The sequence below is a fragment of the Pongo abelii genome, chromosome 4 (assembly GCF_028885655.2).
Source record: "Pongo abelii isolate AG06213 chromosome 4, NHGRI_mPonAbe1-v2.0_pri, whole genome shotgun sequence".
NCBI lineage: Eukaryota > Metazoa > Chordata > Mammalia > Primates > Hominidae > Pongo > Pongo abelii.
This window is the reverse complement of record NC_071989.2, coordinates 38,946,367-38,970,673: the sequence shown is the minus strand read 5'-3', so window position 1 is coordinate 38,970,673 and position 24,307 is coordinate 38,946,367. Positions and strand designations below refer to the sequence as shown.

Genomic DNA, 24,307 nt, shown 5'->3' with positions numbered 1-24,307 from the left:
TCAAATTATATAATCTTTCCAAAATAACGTCTTACTTAGGATTATTGTTTTTATGATTGTTTAAATAGTAATATAGAAAAATAGGGTTTTCTTATTTCTGTCTTTTGCAATAAACAATTTTCAACAGTATAATAGCTTAAATAGGCGATTGTGATGTCACCCTTAGGATATAATCACTGCTTGTCACATTGTTTCTGTAGAAAAACCAACTCACATAGGATGAAATCTGTTGGAGTGAAATCATGGCAGTGTGATTGTCAAACACCAACTTGCCTTGGAAGGGAATGTGGGGATGTGCACCGCTGGAAGCCGTGTGAGTTTTGAGAGTATGTAAATTCAGATGACTGGAGGGAATGTGGTGTGGTAAACAACTATGCAGTGCCTATTTGTGTGTGCATAATTGGCTGCTAGGACTGAGCCATGATTAGTCACCAAATTAGAAAAGCATGACTTTTCCTTCAGTGGATGTAGCACTTGCCCAGGATACACAGCTTGGAGACAGTAGCATGGGTTAGATTTTTGCCCCATTCGCTCACTCAGCAGAAGTCTGTGTGCAGTGTACAATTTGCACAACTATATGTGGGCCCCTGCTAAGTTATCCAGAAAAATTGCATTCATATGATGCTCTACAAAATGCCAAAATCTACAAAGCAGTCAACCTGTATAGTCTACAGAGAAAGGAAGGACACGCTTATTCTAGGGACCCAGATTCAAATCATAGCCAAAGAAGCAGTGAGGATAAAAGGTCAAAGAGAAAAGTCACACAGTCCTGGAGTTGGGAGAGAAAGAATGGGGCATGGATAACGCAAAGGGAGACAAAGAGGAAACAGATTAGAGAGAAGGAAGAGAAAGGAAGGAAGGAAAGAAGGAAGGAAGGAAGGAAAGAAGGAAGGAAGGAAGAAAGGAAGGAAGGAGCAAAGAAGATTCATGCATAAAAAATATGTTGTTTTTGAAACATTCATGACCCCCTCCCCTTTTGGAGGCATTGTTGTGGGGAGACAGAGCTGAGTCCTGATCCTTAAGATCGATCTACTCACATGCAAAAGAAGGAGCAAAGCAATTACACACAAACACACACAAACACACACACACATGCAATGAGGCAGCCATCCTTATAAATTTCAAACTGCAGCAAGGCACAGGAAGTCCATATTAGTCAATATTAATAGCTACGCCAATGAAAAGTTCTTGCTTCTCAGACCAGCACACCATTCTCAGAAGCCAAAGGAGGAGAAAGCTTCAGAGAGCTAAAGTTAAATCAGTTCAGAAGAGAAAATGCTCCCAGGGATTTCACTGTTTCATTTCACAACACACCTCCTTGTGTTGGTGCCCTGGGCACCTGATAAGCTGTAAACAAGAGACAGATGGGACATTGATTTTGAGTCTGTGTGTCCTTCAGAGAATCTACCCAGGCTAGGTAAGATGAAAATAAAGGGATGGGCTAGGGCCAGGATTTTAGAGCTTGAAAATATTTTGCTGCCTGGGAGAGTGTCTGTAAGCAGATGATAATAATGACAGTTGGCTGTAGGACTTGGCAGATGCATTTCCCAAGCATTTTCAGACTTAATGAGTCCAGAGAGCCTCCCGTGGGGCAGGGCAGTCACGTTATTAGCAGATTACGGTAAGGAAATGCGGGAAATCTATGGGTTCAAGTGAGCGATGGGGACACCAGAAGTAAGTATCTTCCTGAAACTTCACAAACACTTTTGCTTCCAACCTTTCTCCCAGGAGGGGCAGGGGAAAGGGGTGGCTTGAAGTATGAATGTGATTTCAGGGAAGAGGAGAGTGATTCTCCACATGTACATTTAGTCCCTTGTCCTCATATTTGCACACATGCCCATGATGCTGCCTGAGCTGGGAGAAACCACCCCACTACAGTGGGGCCTGTATATATTGTACCACTTGCACGATTGTATGTGGGACCCTACAAAGTTATCCAGAAAAAAATGCACTCATATGAGCCCTAGTCATCCAGCTGCCTAGCACTTTCTCAGTGCCCTTCCCTGGTTTGAAGATTTCCAGATTTATGAATCCCTTCTCCAGGAAGAAGCCAGAAACTCACTTTCCTAAGTTGTCTATAGCTGGACACAAGCATGGCCCTGGCCTCCTCAGATAGACCGTGCCAGACTTTGATTGTAGGAGAGCCTTGTGGAAGAAAGAGTGCGGGGTGGAGGAATTCTGATGAGGGTGACAGAGAGACACTTAGTTTGCAGAGGCAAAGGTTGTGGTGGTTCCAGTGGTAGTTCCCCTGCTGTGCTGTAACAGCAGAGACTCTCCTGGAGCAATAATTAAGGTATTCTATCCAGCTCAGTAGCCTCCAAGCCTGATTGTCCAACTCTCCTAGGCACTCTGAGTAAAAACCAATACAGTTCAGTGACTACAATTGAAGTAGCTACAGTGAATTCTGTTGTTTGCAACCAAAAACACTTACTAATTGTCTTTGTACTTACAGGCAATGCAAAAAAAAAAAAAAAAACCCAAACTCAGTAATTAAAATGAAATTTTAATGTAATAATTTTAGAAAGCATTTAAGTATTCAAAAATGCTTTTGCAAAAAAGTATAAATGTACTTATACTTTATTTTAAAATCAAAGAAACAGAATCCCAGAGAAGCCTAGTCATATATCAAGCTGCTTAGCACATTAAGATTAAAATGAGAATTAGGGGCCGGTACATCAATAACAGACAGAGAGCCAAATCATGAGTGAACTCCCATTCACAATTGCTTCATAGAGAATAAAATACCTAGGAATCCAACTTACAAGGGATGTGAAGGACCTCTTCAAGGAGAACTACAAACCACTGCTCAAGGAAATAAAAGAGGATACAAACAAATGGAAGAACATTCCATGCTCATGGGTAGGAAGAATCAATACCGTGAAAATGGCCATACTGCCCGAGGTAATTTATAGATTCAATGCCATCCCCATCAAGTTACCAATGACTTTCTTCACAGAATTGGAAAAAACTACTTTAAAGTTCATATGGAACCAAAAAAGAGCCCACATCGCCAAGTCAATCCTAAGCCAAAAGAACAAAGCTGGAGGCATCACGCTACCTGACTTTAGACTATACTACAAGGCTACAGTAACCAAAACAGCATGGTACTGGTACCAAAACAGAGATATAGATCAATGGAACAGAACAGAGCCGTCAGAAATAATGCCACATATCTACAACTATCTGATCTTTGACAAACCTGACAAAAACAAGAAATGGGGAAAGGATTCCCTATTTAATAAATGGTGCTGGGAAAACTGGCTAGCCATATGTAGAAAGCTGAAACTGGATCCCTTCCTTACACCTTATACAAAAATCAATTCAAGATGGATTAAAGACTTAAATGTTAGACCTAAAACCATAAAAACCCTAGAAGAAAACCTAGGCAATACCATTCAGGACATAGGCATGGGCAAGGACTTCATGTCTAAAACACCAAAAGCAATGGCAACAAAAGCCAAAATTGACAAATGGGATCTAATTAAACTAAAGAGCTTCTGCACAGCAAAGGAAACTACCATCAGAGTGAACAGGCAACCTACAAAATGGGAGAAAATTTTCGCAACCTACTCATCTGACAAAGGGCTAATATCCAGAATCTACAATGAACTCCAACAAATTTACAAGAAAAAAACAAACAACCCCATCAAAAAGTGGGCAAAGGACATGAACAGACACTTCTCAAAAGAAGACATTTATGCAGCCAAAAAACACATGAAAAAATGCTCACCATCACCGGCCATCAGAGAAATGCAAATCAAAACCACAATGAGATACCATCTCACACCAGTTAGAATGGCAATCATTAAAAAGTCAGGAAACAACAGGTGCTGGAGAGGATGTGGAGAAATAGGAACACTTTTACACTGTTGGTGGGACTGTAAACTAGTTCAACCCTTGTGGAAGTCAGTGTGGCAATTCCTCAGGGATCTAGAACTAGAAATTCCATTTGACCCAGCCATCCCATTACTGGGTATATACCCAAAGGACTATAAATCATGCTGCTATAAAGACACATGCACACGTATGTTTATTGCGGCATTATTCACAATAGCAAAGACTTGGAACCAACCCAAATGTCCAACAATGATAGACTGGATTAAGAAAATGTGGCACATATACACCATGGAATACTATGCAGCCATAAAAAATGATGAGTTCACGTCCTTTGTAGGGACATGGATGGAATTGGAAATCATCATTCTCAGTAAACTATCGCAAGAACAAAAAACCAAACACCGCATTTTCTCACTCATAGGTGGGAATTGAACAATGAGAACACATGGACACAGGAAGGGGAACATCACACTTCGGGGACTGTTGTGGGGTGGGAGGAGGGGGGAGGGATAGCATTGGGAGATATACCTAATGCTAGATGACGAGTTGGTGGGTGCAGCGCACCAGCATGGCACATGTATACATATGTAACTTACCTGCACGTTGTGCACAGTTACCATAGAGCCTAAAGTATTATAATAATAATAATAATAATAATAATAATAATAATAAAATAATAATAAAAAGAAAAAACAAAAAAAAAAAAAGAGAATTAGGGGCCGGGCATGGTGGCTCACACCTGTAATCCCAGCACTTTGAGAGGCTGAGGCAGGCAGATCACCTGAGGTCAGGAGTTCAAGACCAGCCCGGCCAACATGGGAAACCCCGTCTCTACTAAAAATACAAAAATCAGCTATGCATGGTGGGTGCATGTCTGTAATCTCAGCTACTCAGAAGGCTGAAGCATGAGAATCACTTGAACCCAGGAAGCGGAGGTTGCAGTGAGCCAAGATTGCACCACTGCACTCCAGCCTAGGGGATAGAGTGAGACTCCGTCTCAAAAAAAAAAGAAAAAAGAAAAAAGAAAAAAAAACGAGTTGAATGCAACATTTTATAAATCAAAATTAATGCAAAAATCCATGATGAATGAACAAAATATCAAAATTTTAAATAAAGACAAGATCAGCATTACTGATTTTTCCCTTTGTCTCAGACTCTGATACATAGTTACTTATGCTGTCTTTAGGGAACTTGCACATGTTGTCTTTAAACAAATTAATAGCACAGATTAGACTACTTCGTTGCCTCTTCAAATAATCAAAGTTTAAATCTTCTTCTTCCTGGTATGCGAATCTTCTTCAGCAGAATATATAGTAGCATCTCTCTCTAGAAGCATTCCCAAGCCCACAAATTTGGATTAGATCAGAATCTCTGTGTCCAGACCTGTCTGGATCTTGCAGAAATATTAATGCTGGCAGAATCTCTAAAATAACAGAGTAAACTGAACCAAATTAAACACAAGGAGACGTAAGATCAAATTTTAATGAATATTTGGGCTGCTGGCTACCCAGCACTTCTCAATAGGTGAATGCCTTAATAAATCACGAGGATGGTAGTAATTAGTGTTCATTTCACACTATATGCCAGAGGCCATGTTAGACACTTGAAACAGTGGATGCTTCTTGTCACAATTCCCATGAGGCAGGAAGTCCTATGACAAAAGTGAAGATGAAGTTCCTAGTTAAAAAGTGGCAGAGCCACATCATAAGCCCAGGGTAACAAACGCCAGGGCTGAAGTCTCCATGCCACATCATGCTTTATTTTAAGAAAGTGGACTTTTTTCTCAAGAAGCCTGAGGACCACAAAGCATCAGGCCTGGACTTCCCCAGCAGGCAAATGGATATTGTTAGAACCATGGCTTGGGGAAAGCCACAGCTTCTCTTTTATGAGTGAAGGGAGTGGAAGGAGAGACAGCTGCAGCCTACAAGCCTGGAATCTCTGTCCAACAACCAGCATCCCTGAATTCTCCCTGCCCCTCTGAGGAGTTTGTCTAGTCCCAAAGAAGCACCTAACCTACTTTTATGCTCAATATACAATCCTAGGAGTTCTGATATGAGAAGAATTTCTTCAGAAGGTATCTTAATGCATATGGGGAAACTGAGGCCCAGGTAAGTAAAGTAATTTTCATAGAAAACTGATACTAGAACCCAAGTTACTCAATCCCCAGTTAAGACTGAGTTCATCACATCATACAGCCATGCAGATTAAGCCCTGAACTCTGTCTACGCAAAAAACTGTGCTTCGTTACTGAGGCTGACAGACCGTCTTCAAAAGGTTTAGTCTGTACACCAAAGGTAAAAAAACAACAACAACAACAAAAAAACTGGCATTTTATAGGCAAAATCTAGCTTGCAGATGTAGTTGGGTTTTTTTTGTTTGTTTGTTTGGTTTGTCAAGTGTTTTTGAAAAATTTGAACTAGTTGATATAATTTAAAAATCAGGAGTTTTCACATGCAAATCCAGATTTCTGGCTCCCCTTGAAAAAAATCCAAGATCAGGACACACTCAAACCACTTTCTCACACGGCAGCTATTGGTTAGAGCAGGTGGTGTGCTGAGCCAGATCATACTGGCTCACAAGAGCCAATGATAAAATATTCAGAAATGGTGTGGGCCACATGTTAAATGGTAGCTTGAAATCAGCCATAGGATCATTTACACCAGCCATGTTACCATGGAAACATGGACAATGGAAACGTTTGTCCATTGTCCATCTGCTCCTGCCCCCGATTGGTCAAGGACAATGCCACCAGCAAAATTCTCTTATTCTAGATTGCACATACATGAGTTTTCCTGGAAAATCCCAAGTCAAAGAAGCTGCACTGCAGGAAATCAATATGGTTCAGGCCCCAGGCAAGGCATCACAACTACACTTGCAAGAAACAAACGCCTGCAAAAATCAGGACAAGATAATTTTAAAGCTGTGCAAAACAGGTGTCTATATATTGGCTTTTTTGAATAGTGTAGCTATGAACATTCTTGTACATCTCTCTTGTGCACGTGTATATATTTCTGTCAGATACACGGCATAGGAGAAATGGCCAAACATTTCAACCTTACGAGAAATGGCCAAACAGTTTTCTAAAGTGCTCTTATTTATTTACATTCCCACCAGCCATAAAGGAGAGTTGTGGTTGCTTCAACATTTAGTGCTGCCATATTCTTTTTCAAACCGTCACTTAAAATATCACTTCCTATTGGCTCAAGATGACTGTCAGTTTGTACCTCTTTGGCTATTTGGTTTACTTAGCACCACATTTTATGTCAGGCCATCTGTGTTCTGTGTCATGGCCACAGATGTGCTCACACATATTCCAGGCTGATGGGGTAAGATCAACAACTTCACACTTGACCCAAGTGGCAATCCAAAGTAAACAAGGAGGAAGGAAGAAGTCAATAAATTTCCCAAAAGAAGTCACCATAATTGATTACATTTCATTTATCAGAAAACCATTCCAAGTCTTTGACTAATTTGAGACTCCCTGTTGTGATACAGAATCTCTTCCTCTGTGAGTTATTATAATTCTTGCCAGGAATATCCAGGGACCTGCTTTCCTCTGCTCCAAGTCTCAGAGTTCAGGCTGTTTGTAACACGTAATCTATGATTGAGAAACAGGAAAAAAGGGAGACCATCTTACAAGGTCTGGTCCCAAACCTCCTTTCTCTTTAGTTCTAGCCCCAAATCAACCCTACTTGACTGTTCCCTCATGCCACAAAACAACAGAGTGCTCTCATTCTTAAGTGCTCACTTGGCTCCCACTGGTCATGATAAAATTCACTTCCCTGTAGTCGTTTTGGCCTGACCTCCAACTAGGATCACCTCCTAGGAGATGCACCAAGTCTGGGAAAATCACCCTCAAGTATCTCTGGCTTCTAAATGTCCATTCCAAAGACTGAGCAGTAAGGATGAATGAATTGCAAATAGAAGCAGTTTCTATTTAGGAAGCCCAAAGAAGCTCCCTGTGATCTTCCTCTGTGACCTGCAGCGGACAGCCCACTCTTTGGCCATGATGAGCAAAGGCTCTCCAATCCTGCCTCTACCCTTTGTGCTGTTCCAGCCCACCTGGGACAGGCATTCTTAGGTACACTGCTAGTACATCCTGCCATGCCAGACCATTCATGCCATGCCCACAGAGTGGTGTCCTGGGGGAGAGTCCTCCTCTCGAGAAAGGTGCCCTTTCTTCACCATGGGCAAAGGGAGGTCAAGCTGACCCCAACATTTTGTGTTGGCAAGCATTCAGGAGATGCTTAGTAGCCGTGAATTATCTCAACACCCCCTCAAGTCCCAAGGAAGAAGTCACAAGTCATAGCATTATTCCTTTTTTTTTTTTTTTGAGATGGAGTCTCACTCTGTTGCCCAGGCTGGAGTGCAGTGGCACAGTCTTGGCTCACTGCAAGCTCTGCCTCCTGGGTTCACGCCATTCTCCTGCCTCAGCCTCCCAAGTAGCTGGGATTACAGGCGCCTACCGCCATGCCCAGCTAATTTTTTGTATTTTTTTTAAGTAGAGACGGGGTTTCACTGTATTAGCCAGGATGGTCTCGATCTCCTGACCTCGTGATCCACCTGCCTTGACCTCCCAAAGTGCTGGGATTACAGGCGTGAGCCACTGCACCCGGCCAGCATTATTCCTTTGACATGTATTCCTTCTCCCACAGGGCAAAGCTGGCTTGCTCATGAGTGGGTCCACATATCACACACTCCAAACATGCCAATTCACCATACTTGTAGGAAGCAGGCAGCAATGAGGGTGACAGAAAGACTTCAGAGCTTCATCCAAACACTCCTTTACTGAAATAACAGCAAATATTTATTGCTGGGCTCACTACGTACACTTACTAAGCACTTTCTATATATCTCATTTAATTCTCACAGCCCTTTGAGGCAGCTACTAGTATTAGCCCATTTCATAGCTGGAGAAACTGTGTCCATGAGTTCACAGTTAGGAAGTGGTTAAGGTGAGATTCAAACCCAGGAAGCTGTCCTCCCAAGGCCATGCTCCCAGTAGCTATATTGTAGCAGAATTTCTTACCCCGTCACCCAGCTGTGGATCCTCAGCCCCCAGCTACCTGTTTTCATCTACCTTCTTTGTGGTTCCAGCTCCCAGACTATCCTGAAAGTGTCTCCAAGGCTTTTGGTTGGGAGCCAGCCCAACCTCTTGTCTTCTCCCCAAACCCCCAAGAGACTTTCTGAGATCAGAACCCTTGAAGCATTTTGAGCTGCCCAGTAGCAGAGTCCACACCAGTAGCCCTCGGCTACTAGCAGAGCAGAGTCCACACAACAGACCTGAACTCCTCAGCTTCAAGTCCCAGAACCATCACCCAACAGGAGTGAACATTTAGCAGGTTATCTAAACTCTCCAAGGCTTGGTTTCTATGTCAGCACCACAGTACAATAATAATGCCTGCCTCATAGGGCTTTTCATAGGATCCAGTGAGCTGATGAATGTAAAACACAGTACAGTTAAGGGCGCAGTGAGTACTAGCTTTCACTAGTCATAAAACACCTGTTCAGTTTTTAGTTTTTGAAATCTTGAGGTTAGAAAGTGTAGAATGGATTCCCTTTTAATTCTGGCTTTTCTCCAAGTCTTCTTTCCTTTATCTCCATTTTATTCCCTGTTAGAAGTCTCCATTCTAATGGTGTGAGTACTTAACACAGTGCCTTGCCTTGAGCAGGTGGCTATGCCGGTGTTACTCCTTCCTTCTAGCTTTTGTTCTCCCTACATCATCCTGATACTAACTTATCCTTTCCCTCTTCTCTTGATATTTTTGTTCACCCTTTTCCAGCTGCCTGAGGGGAGCTGAGAGACCTAGACACCATATTTAGAGTGGCTTAGGCTACATCTGCAAGGCCAGAATAGCTCATCTGTCCAGAACTAAAACGAGATCCCTGCTCTACAGACTCTTCACCCAGCCCTTTTATGGGGTATCCAGTGTCTGGCTTTGGATCATGATTTTGTCTTACAGAGGGGTGTTATCAATGTCCATTAAAACCACAGAGTGGCTGGGTGCAGTAGCTCATGCCTATAATCCTAGGACTTTGGGAGGCCAAGGCAGGCAGATCACTTGAGCCCAGGAGTTTGAGACCAGCCCAAGCAAGGTGGAGAGACTCTGTCTCTACAAAAAATACAAATATTATTTGGGTGTGGTGGTGTGTGCCTGTAGTCTCAGCTCTTTGGGAGGCTGAGGTGGGAGGATCACCTGAGTCCAGGGAAGTTGAGGCTGCAGTGAGCCATGATTGTGCCACTGCTCTCCAGCCTGGGCAACAGAGTGAGACCCCATCTCAAAAAAAAAAAAAAAAAAAAAAGCAGAGCATTTTATCAAAAAGCATCAGTAAGACACCCGTGAAAAGTTGGCTTCTTATCTCAGAAGTGTGGTTCTGTTCATGTCAAATACGCATTTTCGTATCTCTTGTAAGCACATACGATTGAAGTTAAATCTCATACTACTGCAGTGGCTTTTGATCAGGGAGAGTATCAGAATTACATTTCTGAGATTTCTCAAGATGGCTTTAAAATCACAGAACCAGGGATGTGTGTATTTTGATTCAGACACTGTTCCCACTTCCAGACCCTGCTTCTACCTTCCCAGTCAACAACCATTGTCCTAGTAGTTTTTAGATGGTGGGCATCCATCCAAATGAACAGCTCTGGATATGAAAGCTTAAAAAATCAAAATAGGCTGGGCCCAGTGGCTCACACCTGTAGTCCCAGCATTTTGAGGGGCCAGTGTGGGAGGATTGCTTGAGCCCAGGAGTTCCTGATCAGCCTGGGCAACATAGTGAGACCCTGTCTCTACAAAAAAATTTTAAAAAATTAGCCCCGAGAGGTGGAGCGCACTTGTAGTCCCAGCTACTTGGGAGGAGGAGGCAGGAGGATTGCTAGAGCCTGGGAGGTCGAGGCTGCAGTGAGTATATATATATATACATATATATATATACACACACACACACACACACACACACTTATATATGTATATAGTCTAATTTCTGTCCAAAGACGCTCTATTTGCTCCTTGATTCTCTGTCCTTTTAAAACAGCCTGTCTTTCCAGTTAACACCTAAGGCTCTGACTTACTTTCTTTTCCCCAATAGTTGTCATAGCCTTCTCCAGCATGTGTTCCTTCTATATTTCAGACATGGCATAGGAGACACAGCAATAACTAAGTAAGTACAGCAAATCAAAGGATGGAGCCCCAAATTGAAGCCAAGTCTACTATATCTTATCAATTTACCCAATAACATTGTCTCTCTCTGTAGAGGTTACCCTTTTATGCACATAAATGTGAATTAGAACATCTCTGCCCTGCTCTTTTCAGCAATACAGCTCTGCAACGATGCACGCTGCCATCCATTTCACTGGAACATTTGCCGTAAAGTTGCTTTTAAAAGACATTCTCTTACAATACTGTCAATGGCCCCTGCATTAAAAATGAGAAAAATATGGAAACATGCATTAAAATATTCAGAAATAAATGGCTTTTTTATTACATAAAAGCTCTCATGTGTCTCCAAGGTACTGAGAGTAGAATACTTTATCATAAATTACATTATTATTGCTGGGAAAAGATCTATTTTAATGCCACTTTTCTTGGGGATTAAACCAAACCCTAACAGTCCATTTGGGGGTGTTCATAAATGTGTAAGTCCAATACTGAAAAGCTTTAAGTGGAAAATACATGCTGATGAAGCAATCTCGGAAAAGTCAGAACACATTCTGTTTGTTCTCATGTCTGGCAGGGGGCAACTATCGCATCCAGAAAAAAAAAAAATGAAAATAATGACTTCTCTGCAACTAAGATGAAGATCCACTGAACTTTGGGGTTTGAAATGCAACGTTAGAACTTCAGACTCCTGGCACCTAGGTCTCCAGCTGCTGGGTGGTGCCAGCATCAGAGATACACTCTGCAAAACATATACTGTCTTAGGAAAATGTGACCCTGTTGTCCTTTCAGGCCCATATTCCACAAGAAGACAAATGGAGACTTAAAAGGAAAACTTCAGCTCCGAGTGAAGAGAGAGCAAGTTGTCTTTTCTGATACAGCCAGGAAATAAGATGTTCTGGTTAATATGTGCTAAAGATGTGCTGCTGACTTTCAGACTCAGAATATGATCACATGTATTTCTCATTAAAACTATATTGAATGTTATTTGACCATTGTTGAGTCAGTCATCTTGATAAATATTATCTTCGTACAGTCCTGAGCAGAGAGTCAGTGACTAGAATGCCACTGAAACCAGCTTTTTATAGGACACGGTTTTCATGGTTTTAGGGCATGGAGAAACTTGCACAGTAATCCACAGTATTTAATGATTTAGGCAAGGTAGGAGAAAAGTGATGAGAATTCATTTTGCTAGCAGTGTAACTTCCGTGGAGAAATGGTATACTGATTGTACTTCACATTCCCTATACATTCCCTATACATGATCCAGCACTGTGATCAAAGATGGAAGGAATCTCCTCATAGCTCTCCTTCCTTTTTCTATTCTCATTTCCTTACCAATTCCCTTTATCCCTGGTCCTTTTACATCTTTATTTTTAGTCAATACCCTGTTACTCTGCTGGAAAGATCTGTGTGTGAAGCTGGATACTAAAAATGTCATGATTGCCACTTATTTGGAGGAGTAGAGTGGAGGATGTGGGCAGCATAGCAGCCCAGGCTGGAAGAGAGGAGCTGGCAGGGAGGAAGTCTGGCTGAAGGACAGGCCCCCTCAGGACTGATTTCTTGGCAGTCTATCCAAGTCCTTGGGTGTCTGCACTGGAGTTATAATAATAGCCAATATTTATTAAGCATTTTGTCAGTGCCAGGATCTGTGCATTATCTTCTTTAATCCTTACATAACCCTGTGCAGTAGGCACTATTACCATCTCAATTTAAAAGATGAGGGCTAAGATTCAGTAACTTTAGGTGAATTTCCAAGCTCACACATCAACTAAGTGGCCGATCCAGCTATGTTTCATTTCAAAGCTTGAACTTAGACCATCGCCCTCCAATTAATTAGCTATGCCTTCCTTCTTATGCTTATCTCTTTCCTCTCTCTCCTTTTTAAGATTATAAAGACTTTGGCCAGGCACGGTGGCTTACGCCTGTAATCCCAGCACTTTGGGAGGCCGAGGCCGGTGGATTACTTGAGGTCAGGAGTTCGAGACCAGCCTGACCAACATAGTGAAACCCTATCTCTACCTAAAATACAAAAATTAGCCAGGGGTGGTGGTGGGTGCCTGTAATCCCACCTGCTTGGGAGGCTGAGGCATGAGAATCGCTTGAACCCAGGAGGCAGAGGTTGCAGTGAGCTGAGATCATGCCATTGCACTCCAGCCTGGGTAAAAGAGCGAGACTCTGTCACATACACACACAAACACACACTATAAAGACTTTAGAAAATGGGCTTCTGTGTCCTTTAAACACTATTAAAGAGCAAAATGGTAGTTCCTGGACCAAAATTCACAGGACCCAAATCCTTATTTCTATGTAGCCACCAACTGACTGTATTGTCGTGTTACTGGACCACTGGCTCTCAGTTTGCCCATCTGTAAAATTAGGAAGTTTGACTAGATGGTATCTGAGGATGATTTGGCCTCTGACATTGGGTGAATCCCCAGCTTCTAGGAGAGGGTGTGGGACATGACTCACCTGGGCTATTCCTACTTGGGATGTGAGTGGCAAGAAGGCAGCACCTATGATTGTAGTGACTGGATTTCTAAGCCTCCAATCAGAACACCCATTACCTGAATCACTGAGTGATAACAAGTTGTAATGGTACCATCAACCCTACTCCAGAAATTCAATGATATGGAAGGTGGGTAAATCCAGACCCACTCTCTTGTGGAGGGTGAGGCACTTCATGAACTTCTATATTTCTGTCACCCTATCTCTCCTTTGACATCCAGTCCCTGAACTTCTCCTCCAGCAAGCAAAATAAAGCCAAGAGTGGTGTATCTGTCATATTATAAAATCATACCCAGGATTCTGGACTCCTTAGCTGATTTCATCTTATTCACATGTGTTTGCATATTGCCTTTGGTTAAGTGGTTCCAAATTCAGTTTGTAAAGTATGAGATGGCATCAATGTTCTAGGTAGGGCAAATGCATTCTCATTCAGAGCAAAGGTGACCACCATAGGAAGCAAGTTTTTAAGCCCTTCCCACTTTAGGAGAGAGAGAAAACATAATTAAGCAAATTTGCCATGATGAGAGGCCTGGCTCTCCTTCCATTTAATGGGGATAGAGCACTGTGGAGAGGAAAAGTGCCAAATGGTATGTGATTTTTAAAATCTCCTACGCATTTAATAATTAATGCTTGTTTTTCTTCTATTTTTCCCCACCCCCTCAACTCCTTTCCCCACTCATTACAGCTCTTTGATATCCCCTCAGGAATTATGATATCTCCAGCTGTTTACATAATCAGAGATTAAGTCCAACTGAAGGAGAAATTTAGGCCACAGAAAAATCAGAATAAGAAAGCCAGAAATGTAGTTTGCCTTGAGGTCACATTCTGAGATTCAGTCATAGCAGCCTCAAAGGGCATCGAGCAAGAGTTTTTTGGTGGACTCATGAATTGGAGGTGAGAGTGGTTGACTATTATTTGCAAAGCTGAATTAAGTGAAAGCAAACGGTAACTGACACAAGCCTTCTCTCTGGAAGGAATCTGCTGTGCATGAGAGATAAGATAAAGCTCTAATAAAAATACTGACTTAGTTTCTGCCCTTTTGTGCTTACCTGCTCTGCTCCGTGTTATCTCATTTTTGTGGGCTTGACCCTGCTGCAGTTTGCAAGTTTCTAGGTGAATAACTGTTGCATCTTTGTACACGGCAGGTTTTGTGCATGGAATTATGTTGCCCAATCCACTGCCTCTCCTCCCCCATTGCCCCCACCCTTTCCCTGCTCTGACTTGAGCCGGCCCGATGCTGAGGCAAAACAAGCCATTACTTTAATAAGCCATTATTCACAATGGATTGGAAAGACAAGGAGCCCCACAATGAGCTGACATCGGCCTTGTGTTCCTAATCAGGAAATAGCAGATAGGGGATGTGCACGGGAGGGAGGGTTTGCAGCAAGAACACTTTGGGGCACTTCTTGGGTGAAAGGGGAGGTAGGAGGGGCCGGGGAGGCCCAGGCAAGGACAGCTGCTCCAGTGGACAGTCTGAGTCAGTGCCTCTTGACCTCTATCTCGGTGTAAGAGAATCATTTGTGTTGCTTATGAAAATGCAGATTCCTTGGCCTCAGCTCCAGAAATTCTAATTTGGTCCATAGGGAGTAGGTTTCAGATAATTCTAATGCAGGCAGCCTAGGATCAGAAACACCGCTTAAGGGCAATGGGCTACCTGTACCAAGAAGGGTTAAGGAGGAGGAAAAAGAGCAAAGAGTAAAAAAGTGCAAAGGTACCTGAAGGCAGCAAAAAATTAAGGTCTTTGGAGTCAAACTTAGATTCCAATCTCAGGAGCGTTCCCACTTAATCTTTATGAACATTCTTCCCCATGTATAAAATAAGGGGAAATAACAATGATAATAATAGTTCATATGCAAGTGTTCTTATAGCCCAGGGTTACATGTTTTAGTGGGTTAGCTCATTTATACCTCATCACACTACAGAGAGGACATAGCATTATTCTCATTTTATACCTGAGGAAACCGAGGCACAGATGAAGTGTTAAACTGGCCTAAAAGACCACACCGCTAACAAGTGCTGGAGCTGTGATTTGAACGCAGGGAGTGGAAGTTGGGGAAATTGGGGGAGAAAACGTACAGGAAATATCTGGCCTCTGCCTGACACACAGGGCTCAGGTTTGTGTCCTTCCTTCCCAGCATTGCTGAGAGGTGATCAACTGGCCACATATGTTGATCAGCTGCCTGTTCCAGCAGAACTCTACCATAATTGCTGGAGGATTGGGGTGGTAGGGGGAGGCAAAGAGCACTGGATCTGAAGACACATCCTGGAGCCTCAGTTTCCTCATCTCTAACGTGAGGACAGCAATGTCCTTACATCACAGCATGTGATGTTCAAATGAGCTCATGCCTGTGAAAAGTATTTTATAAAGAGTATTTAGTACAATTATCCATTGGATTATGAAGATGAATACGGGCCCAGTCATTTCACAGAACAGCCCAAAATATCTTCTTCAGGTGTCATTCCCCTCTCTTTTAGTGACTCCTGAGTGTCTCTTGGATAAAATAAGAATATGTGCTAATGTGTTTTCGGATAGTGGCTTAGTCTTTTATACCTAAAGGGGCCTGGTTCTATTGTGGGTGGAGAAGGAGGGAGTTTAGGTGAAAATATTGAGGCTGCTCCTTAGGAAAAGAAGGAAGACTTTGTCTTTTTATATGTGTGTGTGTGTGTGTGTGTGTATATATATATATATATATACACTTTAAGTTCTGGGGTACATGTGCAAAATATGCAGGTTTGTTATTCATGTGCCATGGTAGTTTGCTGCAGCCATCAACTCGTCATCTACAATAGGTATTTCTCCTAATGCTATCCCTCCCCTTGCCCCCCAACCCCTGACAGGCCCCAGTGTGTGATGTTCCCCTCCCTTTGCCCATATGTTCTCATTGTTCAAATCCCACTTATGGGAGAGAACACGCAGTGTTCAGTTTTCTGTTCCTGTGATAGTCTGCTGAGAATGATGGTTTCCAGCTTCATCCATGTCCCTGCAAAGGACATGAACTCATCCTTTTTTATGGCTGCATAGTATTCCATGGTGTCTATGTGCCACATTTTCTTTATCCAGTCTGTCACTGATGGGCATTTTGATTGGTTCCAAGTCTTTGCTACTGTGAATAGTGCTGCAATAAACATACGTGTGCATGTGTCTTTATAGTAGAATGATTTATAATCCTCTGGCTATATATCCAGTTATGCGATTGCTGGGTCAAATGGTATTTCTAGTTCTAGATCCTTAAGGAATCACCACATCGTCTTTCACAATGGTTGAACTAATTTACACTCCCACCAACAGTGTAAAAGCGTTCCTATTTCTCCACATCCTCGCCAGCATCTGTTGTTTCCTGACTTTTTAATGATTGCCATTCTAACTGGTGTGAGATGGTATCTCATTGTGGTTTTGATTTGCATTTCTCTAATGACCAGTGATGATGAGCTTTTTTTCATACATTTGTTGGCCACATAAATGTCTTCTTTTGAGAAGTGCTGTTCAAATCCTTTGCCCACTTTTTGATGACCTTGTTTGTTTTGTTCTTATAGATTTGTTTAAGTTCTTTGTAGATTCTGGATATTAGCCCTTTGTCAGACGGCTAGATTGCAAAAATTTTCTCCCATTCTGTAGGTTGCTTGTTCACTCTGATGATAGTCTCTTTTGCTGTGCAGAAGTTCTTTGGTTCAATTAGATCCCATTTGTCAATTTTGGCTTTTGATGCAATTGCTTTTGGGGTTTTAGTCATGAAGCCTTTGCCCATGCCTATGTCTTGAATGGTATTGCCTAGGTTTTCTTCTAAGGTTTTTACGGTTTTAGGTCTTATGTTTAAGTCTTTAATCCACCTTGAGATAATTTTTGTATAAGGTATAAGGAAGGGGTACAGTTTCAGTTTTCTGCATATGGCTAGCCAGTTTTCCCAACACAATTTATTAATTAGGGAATGCTTTCCCCATTGCTTGTTTTTATCAGGTTTGTCAAAGATCAGATGGTTGTAGATGTGTGGTATTATTTCTGAGGCCTCTGTTTTGGTACGAGTAGCATGCTGTTTTGGTTACTGTAGCCTTGTAGTATAGTTTGAAGTCAGGTAGCGTGATGCCTCCAGCTTTGTTCTTTTTGCTTAGGATTGTCTTGGCTATATGGGGTCTTTTTTGGTTCCATATGAAATTTAAACTAGTTTTTTCTAATTATGTGAAAAAAGTCAATGGTAGTTTGCTGGGAATAGCATTGAATCTATAAATTACTTTGGGCAGTATGGCCATTTTCATGATATTGATTCTTCCTATCCATGAGCATGGAATGTTTTTCCATTTGTGTCCTCTCTTACTTCCTTGAGCAGTGGTTTGCAGTTCCCCTTGAAGAGGTCCTTCACATCCCTTGTAAGTTGTATTCCTAGGTATTTCATTCTCTTTGTAGCAATTGTGAATGGGAGTTCACTCATGACTTGGCCGTCTGTCTATTATTGATGTATAGGAATGTTTGTGATTTTTGCACATTGATTTTGTATTCTGAGACTTTGCTGAAGTTGCTTATCAGCTTAAGGAGTTTTGCGGCTGAGACAACAGGGTTTTGTAAATACACAAGCATGTCATCTGCAAACAGAAACAATTTGACTTCCTCTCTTCTTATTTGAATACCCTTTATTTCTTTCTCTTGACTTATTGCCCTGGCCAGAACTTCCAATACTATGTTGAAAAGGAGTGTTGAGAGAGGACATCCTTGTCTTGTGCTGGTTTTCAAAGGGAATGCTTCCAGCTTTTGCCCATTCAGTATGATATTGGCTGTGGGTTTGTCATAAATAGCTCTTATTATTTTGAGATATGTTCCATTGATGCCTAGTTTATTGAGTGTTTTTAGCATCAAGGGGTGTTGAATTTTGTCAAAGGCGTTTTCTGCATCTATTGAGATAATTGTGTGGTCTTTGTCATTGGTTCTGTTTATGTGATGGATTACATTTATTGAGTTGTGTATGTTGAACCAGCGTTGCATCCCAGGGATGAAGCTGATGTGATCGTGGTGGATAAGCTTTTCAGGGTGCTGCTGGATTCAGTTTGCCAGTATTTTATTGAGGATTTTTACATTGATGTTCATCAGGGATATTAGCCAGAAATTTTCTTTTTTTGTTGTGTCTGTGCCAGATTTTGCTATCAGGATGATGCTGGCCTCATAAAATGAGTTAGGGAAGAGTCCCCTTTTTTTCTGTTGTTTGGAAAAGTTTCAGAAGGAATGATACCAGCTCCTCTTTGTGCCTCTGGTAAAATTTGGCTGTGAATCCGCCTGGTCCTGGGCTTTTTTTGGTTGGCAGGCTATTAACTACTGCCTCAGTTTCAGAACTTGTTATTGCTCTATTCAGGGATTTGACTTCTTCCTTGTTTAGTCTTGAGAGAATGTATGTGTCCAGGAATTTATCCATTTCTTCTAGATTTTCTAGTTTATTTGCATAGAGGTGTTTGTAGTATTCTCTGATGGTAGTTTGTATTTCTGTGCGATCAGTGGTGACATCCCCTTTATCACTTTTTATTGCATCTATTTGATTCTTCTCTCTTTTCTTCTTTATTAGTCTGGCTAGCGGTCTATCTATTTTGTTAATCTTTTCGAAAAACCAGCTCCTGGATTCATTGATTTTTGAAGGGTTTTTCGTGTCTCTACCTCCTTCAGTTCTGCTCTGATCTTAGTTATTTCTTGTCTTCTGTTAGCTCTTGAATTTGTTTGCTCTTGCTTCTCTAGTTCTTTTAATTGTGTTGTTAGGGTGTTAATTTTAGATCTTTTCTGCTTTCTTATGTGGGCATTTAGTGCTATAAATTTCTCTCTAAACACTGCTTTAGCTGTGTCCCAGAGATTCTGGTACTTTGTGTCTTTATTCTTCAAATAACTTATTTATTTCTGCCTTAATTTAGTTATTTACCCAGTAGTCATTCAGGAGTAGGTTGTTCAGTTTTCATGTAGTTGTGTGGTTTTGAGTGAGGTTTGTTTTTTTTGTTGTTGTTGTTGTGTTTTTTTTTTTTTTTTTTTTTTGACAGTCTTGCTCTGGCACCAGACTGGACTGCAGTGGCATGATTTTGGCACACTGCAACCTCCACCTCCTGGGTTCAAGTGATTCTCCTGCCTCAGCCTCCCAAGTAGCTGGGACTACAGGCATGTACCACCATGCCCAGCTAATTTTTGTATTTTTAGTACAGACGAGGTTTCACCATGTTGGCCAGCATGGTCTTGGTCTCCTGACTTCGTGGTCTAACCACCTCAGCTCTCCCAAATTGCTGGGATTACAGGCATGAGCCACTGAACCCAGTCGAGTGAGTTTCTTAATCCTGGTTCTAATTTGATTGCGCTGTGGTCTGACAGACTGTTTGTTAACGATTTCCATTCTTTTGCATTTGCTGAGGGGTGTCTTATTTCCAATAATGTGGTCAAATTTAGAATAAGTGCTATGTGGTGCTGAGAAGAATGTATATTCTGTTGATTTGGGTTGGAGAGTTCTGTAAATGTCTATTAGGTCCATTTGGTCCAGTGCTGAGTTTAAGTCCTGAATATCCTTGTTAATTTTCTATTTCGTTGATCTGTCTAATATTGACAGTGGTGTGTTAAAGTCTCCCACTAGTATTGTGCGGGAATCTAAGTCTCTTTGTAGGTCTCTAAGAACTTGCTTTATGAATCTGGACGCTCCTGTTTTGGGTGCATATGTATTTATGATAATTAGCACTTCTTGTTACATTGATCCCTTTACCATTATGTAATGCCCTTCCTTGTCTTTTCTGATCTGTGTTGGTTTTAACTCTGTTTTATCAGAGACTAGGATTGCAACCTCTGCTTTTGTTTTGCTTTCCATTTGCTTGGTAAATATTCCTCTATCCCTTTATTTTGAGCCTACGTGTGTCTTTGCATGTGAGATGGGTCTCCTAAATACAGCACACCAATGGGTCTTGACTCTTTATTCAATTTGCCAGTCTGTGTCTTTTAATTGGGGCATTTAGCCCATTTACATTTAAGGTTAATATTGTTATGTGTGAATCTGATCCTGTTATTTTGATGCTAGCTGGTTATTTTGCCCACTCGTTGATGCAGTTTCTTCACAGTGTCGATGGTCTTTACAATTTGGTATGTTTTTGCAGCGGCTGGAACCGGTTTTTCCTTAAGTACTTCCTTCAGGAGCTCTTGTAAGGCAGGCCTGGTGGTGACAAAATCTCTCCACATTTACTTGTCTGTAAAGGATTTTATTTCTCCTTCACTTATGAAGCTTAGTTTGGCTGGATATGAAATTCTGGATTGAAAATTCTTTCCTTTAAGAATGTTGTATATTGGACCCCACTCTCTTCTGGCTTGTAGGGTTTCTGCAGAGCTATCTACTGTTAGTCTGATGGGCTTCACTTTGTGAGTAACCCAACCTTTCTCCCAGGCTACCCTTAACATTTTTTCCTTCATTTCAACCTCGGTGAATCTGACGATTATGTGTCTTGAGGTTGCTCTTCTCGAGGAGTATCTTTGTAGTGTTCTCTGTACTTCCTGAATTTGAATGTTGGCCTATCTTGCTAGGTTGGGGAATTTCTCCTGGATAATATCCTGAAGTGTGTTTTCCAACTTGGTTCCATTCTCCCTGTCACTTTCAGGTACACCAATCAGACGTAGATTTGGTCTTTTCACATAGTCCCATATTTCTTGGAGGCTTTGTTTTTTCCTTTGCATTCTTTTTTGTCTAATCTTGTCTTCATGCTTGATTTCATTAAGTTGATCTTCAATCTCTGATATCCTTTCTTCTGCTTGATTGATTTGGCTATTGATACTTGTGTATGCTTCAAAAAGTTCTTGTGCTGTGTTTTTCAGCTCCATCAGGTCATTTATTTTCTTCTCTAAACTGGTAATTCTAGTTAGCAGTTCCTGTAACCTTTTATCAAGGTTCTTAGCTTCCTTGCTTTGGGTTAGAACATGCTCCTTTAGCTTGGAGGAGTTTCTTATTACTTACCTTCTGAAGCCTACTTTTGTCAATTTGTCAAACTCATTCTCCATCCAGTTTTGTTCCCTTGCTGGCGAGGAGTTGTGATCCTTTGGAGGAGAAGAGGTATTCTGGTTTTTGGAATTTTCATCCTTTTTGAGCTGGTTCTTCCTCATCTTTTGGATTCATCTATATTTAGTCTTTGATGTTGGAGACCTTTGGTTGGGGTTTCTGTGTCTGGGCATCCTTTTTGTTGATGTCGATGCTATTGCTTTCTGTTTGTTTTCCTTCTAACAGTCAGGCCCCTCTGCTGCAAGTCTACTGGAGTTTGTGGGAGGTCCACTCCAGACCCTGTTTACCTGGCTGTGGAATAGCAAAGATTGCTGCCTGCTTCTTCCTCTGGGAGCTTCATCCCAGAGGGGCACCCACCAGATGCCAGCCGGAGCTCTCCTTTATGAGGTGTCTGTCGACCCCTGCTGGGAGGTGTCTCCCAGACAGGTGGCACGGGGTTCAGGGACCACTTGAGAAGGCAGTCTGTCCCTTTGCAGAGCTCGAGCACTGTGCTGGGAGATCCGCTGATCTCTTCAGAGCCAGCAGGCAGGAATGTTTAAGTCTGCTGAAGCTGCACCTACAGCTGCTCCTTCCTTTAGGTGCTCTGTCCCAGGGAGATGGGAGTTTTATCTATAAGTCCCTGACTGGGGCTGCTGCCTTTCTTTCAGAGATGACCTGCCCAGAGAGAAGGAATCTAGAGAGGCAGTCTGACTACAGTGGCTTTGCAGCACTATGGTGGATTCCACACCCAGTTTGAACTTCTCAGCAGCTTTGTTTACACTGTGAGGGGAAAACTGCCTACTCAAGCCTGTGTAATGGCAGATGCCCCTACCCCCACCAAGCTTGAGCGTCCCAGGTCAACTTCAGACTGCTGTGCTGGCAGTGAGAATTTCAAGCCAGTGGATCTTGGCTTGTTGGGCTCCATGGGGGTGGGATCTGCTGAGCAAGACCACTTGGCTCCCTGGCTTCAGCCCCCTTCCCAGAGGAGTAAGCGGTTCTGTTTTGCCGGTGTTCCAGGTGCCACTGGGGTACAAAACAAAACAAAACAAACAAACAAACAAACTCCTGCAGCTAGCTCGGTGGGAAGACTTTGTCTTAAGGAGGCTACAAGAATTGCCATCATGTAGGACATCCTATAATATTTCAGAATATTCCATGTATGCCAAAAAGTGGAAGAGTTCAACCCACAGGTCAAGACTTGAGATCTCAAAGGAGAGATCACAATCTGGTACCCAGCCCTTGTTGCGGTAAACCCAGACCAGTTGGAAAAGCTGATACATCTTTGTGGCATGTATACATTTTGCAACATTTTTGACTCAGACATAGTCAATGTTTTATACCTGCCAGTGGAGGTTTGGCTGAGCTCTGTTTGTACTGTGGTAATGCTTAAATCAGAGCCTCCTTTTGGGGAGGGTTGACCCAGACTAGCAGATAGGAATGTGACAAGAGCCACAGTTTCTAGACTGGACAACAAAAGCAAACCAGAAAAACAATTACTCCAAGTTGCTGTCTTCTTTTTCTAGGAGCCTCCTCATCATGGTTGTTAGAAAAACCTCAGAGCCACCAGAGTAAAATAATAATAATAATAAAGATTTTTTTTTGCCCATAATGAGAGTTTGCAATACAAAAAATTGTGGCAAATCAGTACCATTACCCAAGTGGGAGACCTATGCACTTCCTCCTAGAAGAAAGAGAACCATTTTCTGCTGGACAACGTAGACAGTAGACCTGGGAAGAGTTCAGTTTTCTTTTAAAAAAGAAAATTTGTTTCCCAATTTACTTCAGCAATGGGTAAAACTCAGATGAGACCCTCTTAGTTGGTCTTCACATAGGGCAGCCCAGAGTTCAGGAAGGGAAGAGCCGAATTCATTTTCAGGAATTCAATGCAATTTCTTTTTATTCTATTCTATTTCCTTTAATACAGATTGAGAAACACCCAGGGAAGGGTTATGAGTTGGAGAACCATGTAGGTGCTGGGAGACAGAATGGGAAGAGGCAGGGTTGTGCTTCTCCTCTTCTGAATCCAGATTGGATATGGGCATCACTTGACCAAGGAATGCTCTTTTGGGCAGGGTGGGACCAAAGAAGATAAAAAAGCCATAAAAAAAGCAGGGTCAAAAAAGATTCAAACTGGTATTTAGGCAGAAGAAACTAAAGCAAGGAGATGTGAAGATTTAACTCTAAGCAGACGAACTGAATGTAATCCCCATGCATGTTGTTTTATCAATGAGATAATAGAATTTGAGAGCTTATTATTCTTATGGTTTGAATATGGTTTGTCCCCACCAAAACTGGTACTGAAGCCTGAACCCTAATGCAGTGGTGTTAGGATGTCATGCCTTTGAAAGATGATTAGGTCATTAAGATGAATTAATGTCTTTCTCTCCAGGCTGGATTAGTTCTCCTGGGGATGTGTTAGCTCTTGTACAACTGGATGGGTTCCCTCAAGAGTAGGTTGTTACAAAGTGAGGTTGGTTCTTGTGTTTTGCCCTTTTTTCATATGCACCCAGTTCCCTTTCTGTTTCTCTGCCATGTTTTTGATATGGCACAAAGCTCTCATCAGTAGCCACCAAATGTGGCTGCCCAGTCTTGAACTTCCCAGCCTCCAGAGCTATGAGCTAAATAAATCCCTTTTCTTTATAAATTACCAGTCTCAGGTATTCTATTGCAGCAACAGAAAACAGACTAGGACAATATGTACTTTTACATATATCGCTCAACTTCATTGTTAAAACAGCCCACATTATCACCCCAATTTTGCAGAAGACACTAAAGCTGAGTCATGACATGCCCAATATCTTGACATTTCTACAAGGCCAAGACCAGACATTGAACCCATGCCTT

General features: G+C 41.9%; 1 protein-coding gene across 1 annotated transcript; it reads left to right on the top strand.

The window, feature by feature from the left end:
- The first annotated feature begins 224 nt into the window (after positions 1 to 224).
- Positions 225 to 11,981, top strand: LOC103890614 (uncharacterized). The gene is made up of 5 exons (XM_009240661.3): positions 225 to 313; positions 5,880 to 5,945; positions 6,609 to 6,770; positions 10,927 to 10,998; positions 11,572 to 11,981. Exons 1-5 carry the CDS (start codon positions 285 to 287, stop codon positions 11,633 to 11,635), a joined length of 393 nt encoding a protein of 130 aa, XP_009238936.3. The 5' UTR covers positions 225 to 284; the 3' UTR covers positions 11,636 to 11,981.
- The last annotated feature ends 12,326 nt before the right edge of the window (positions 11,982 to 24,307 follow it).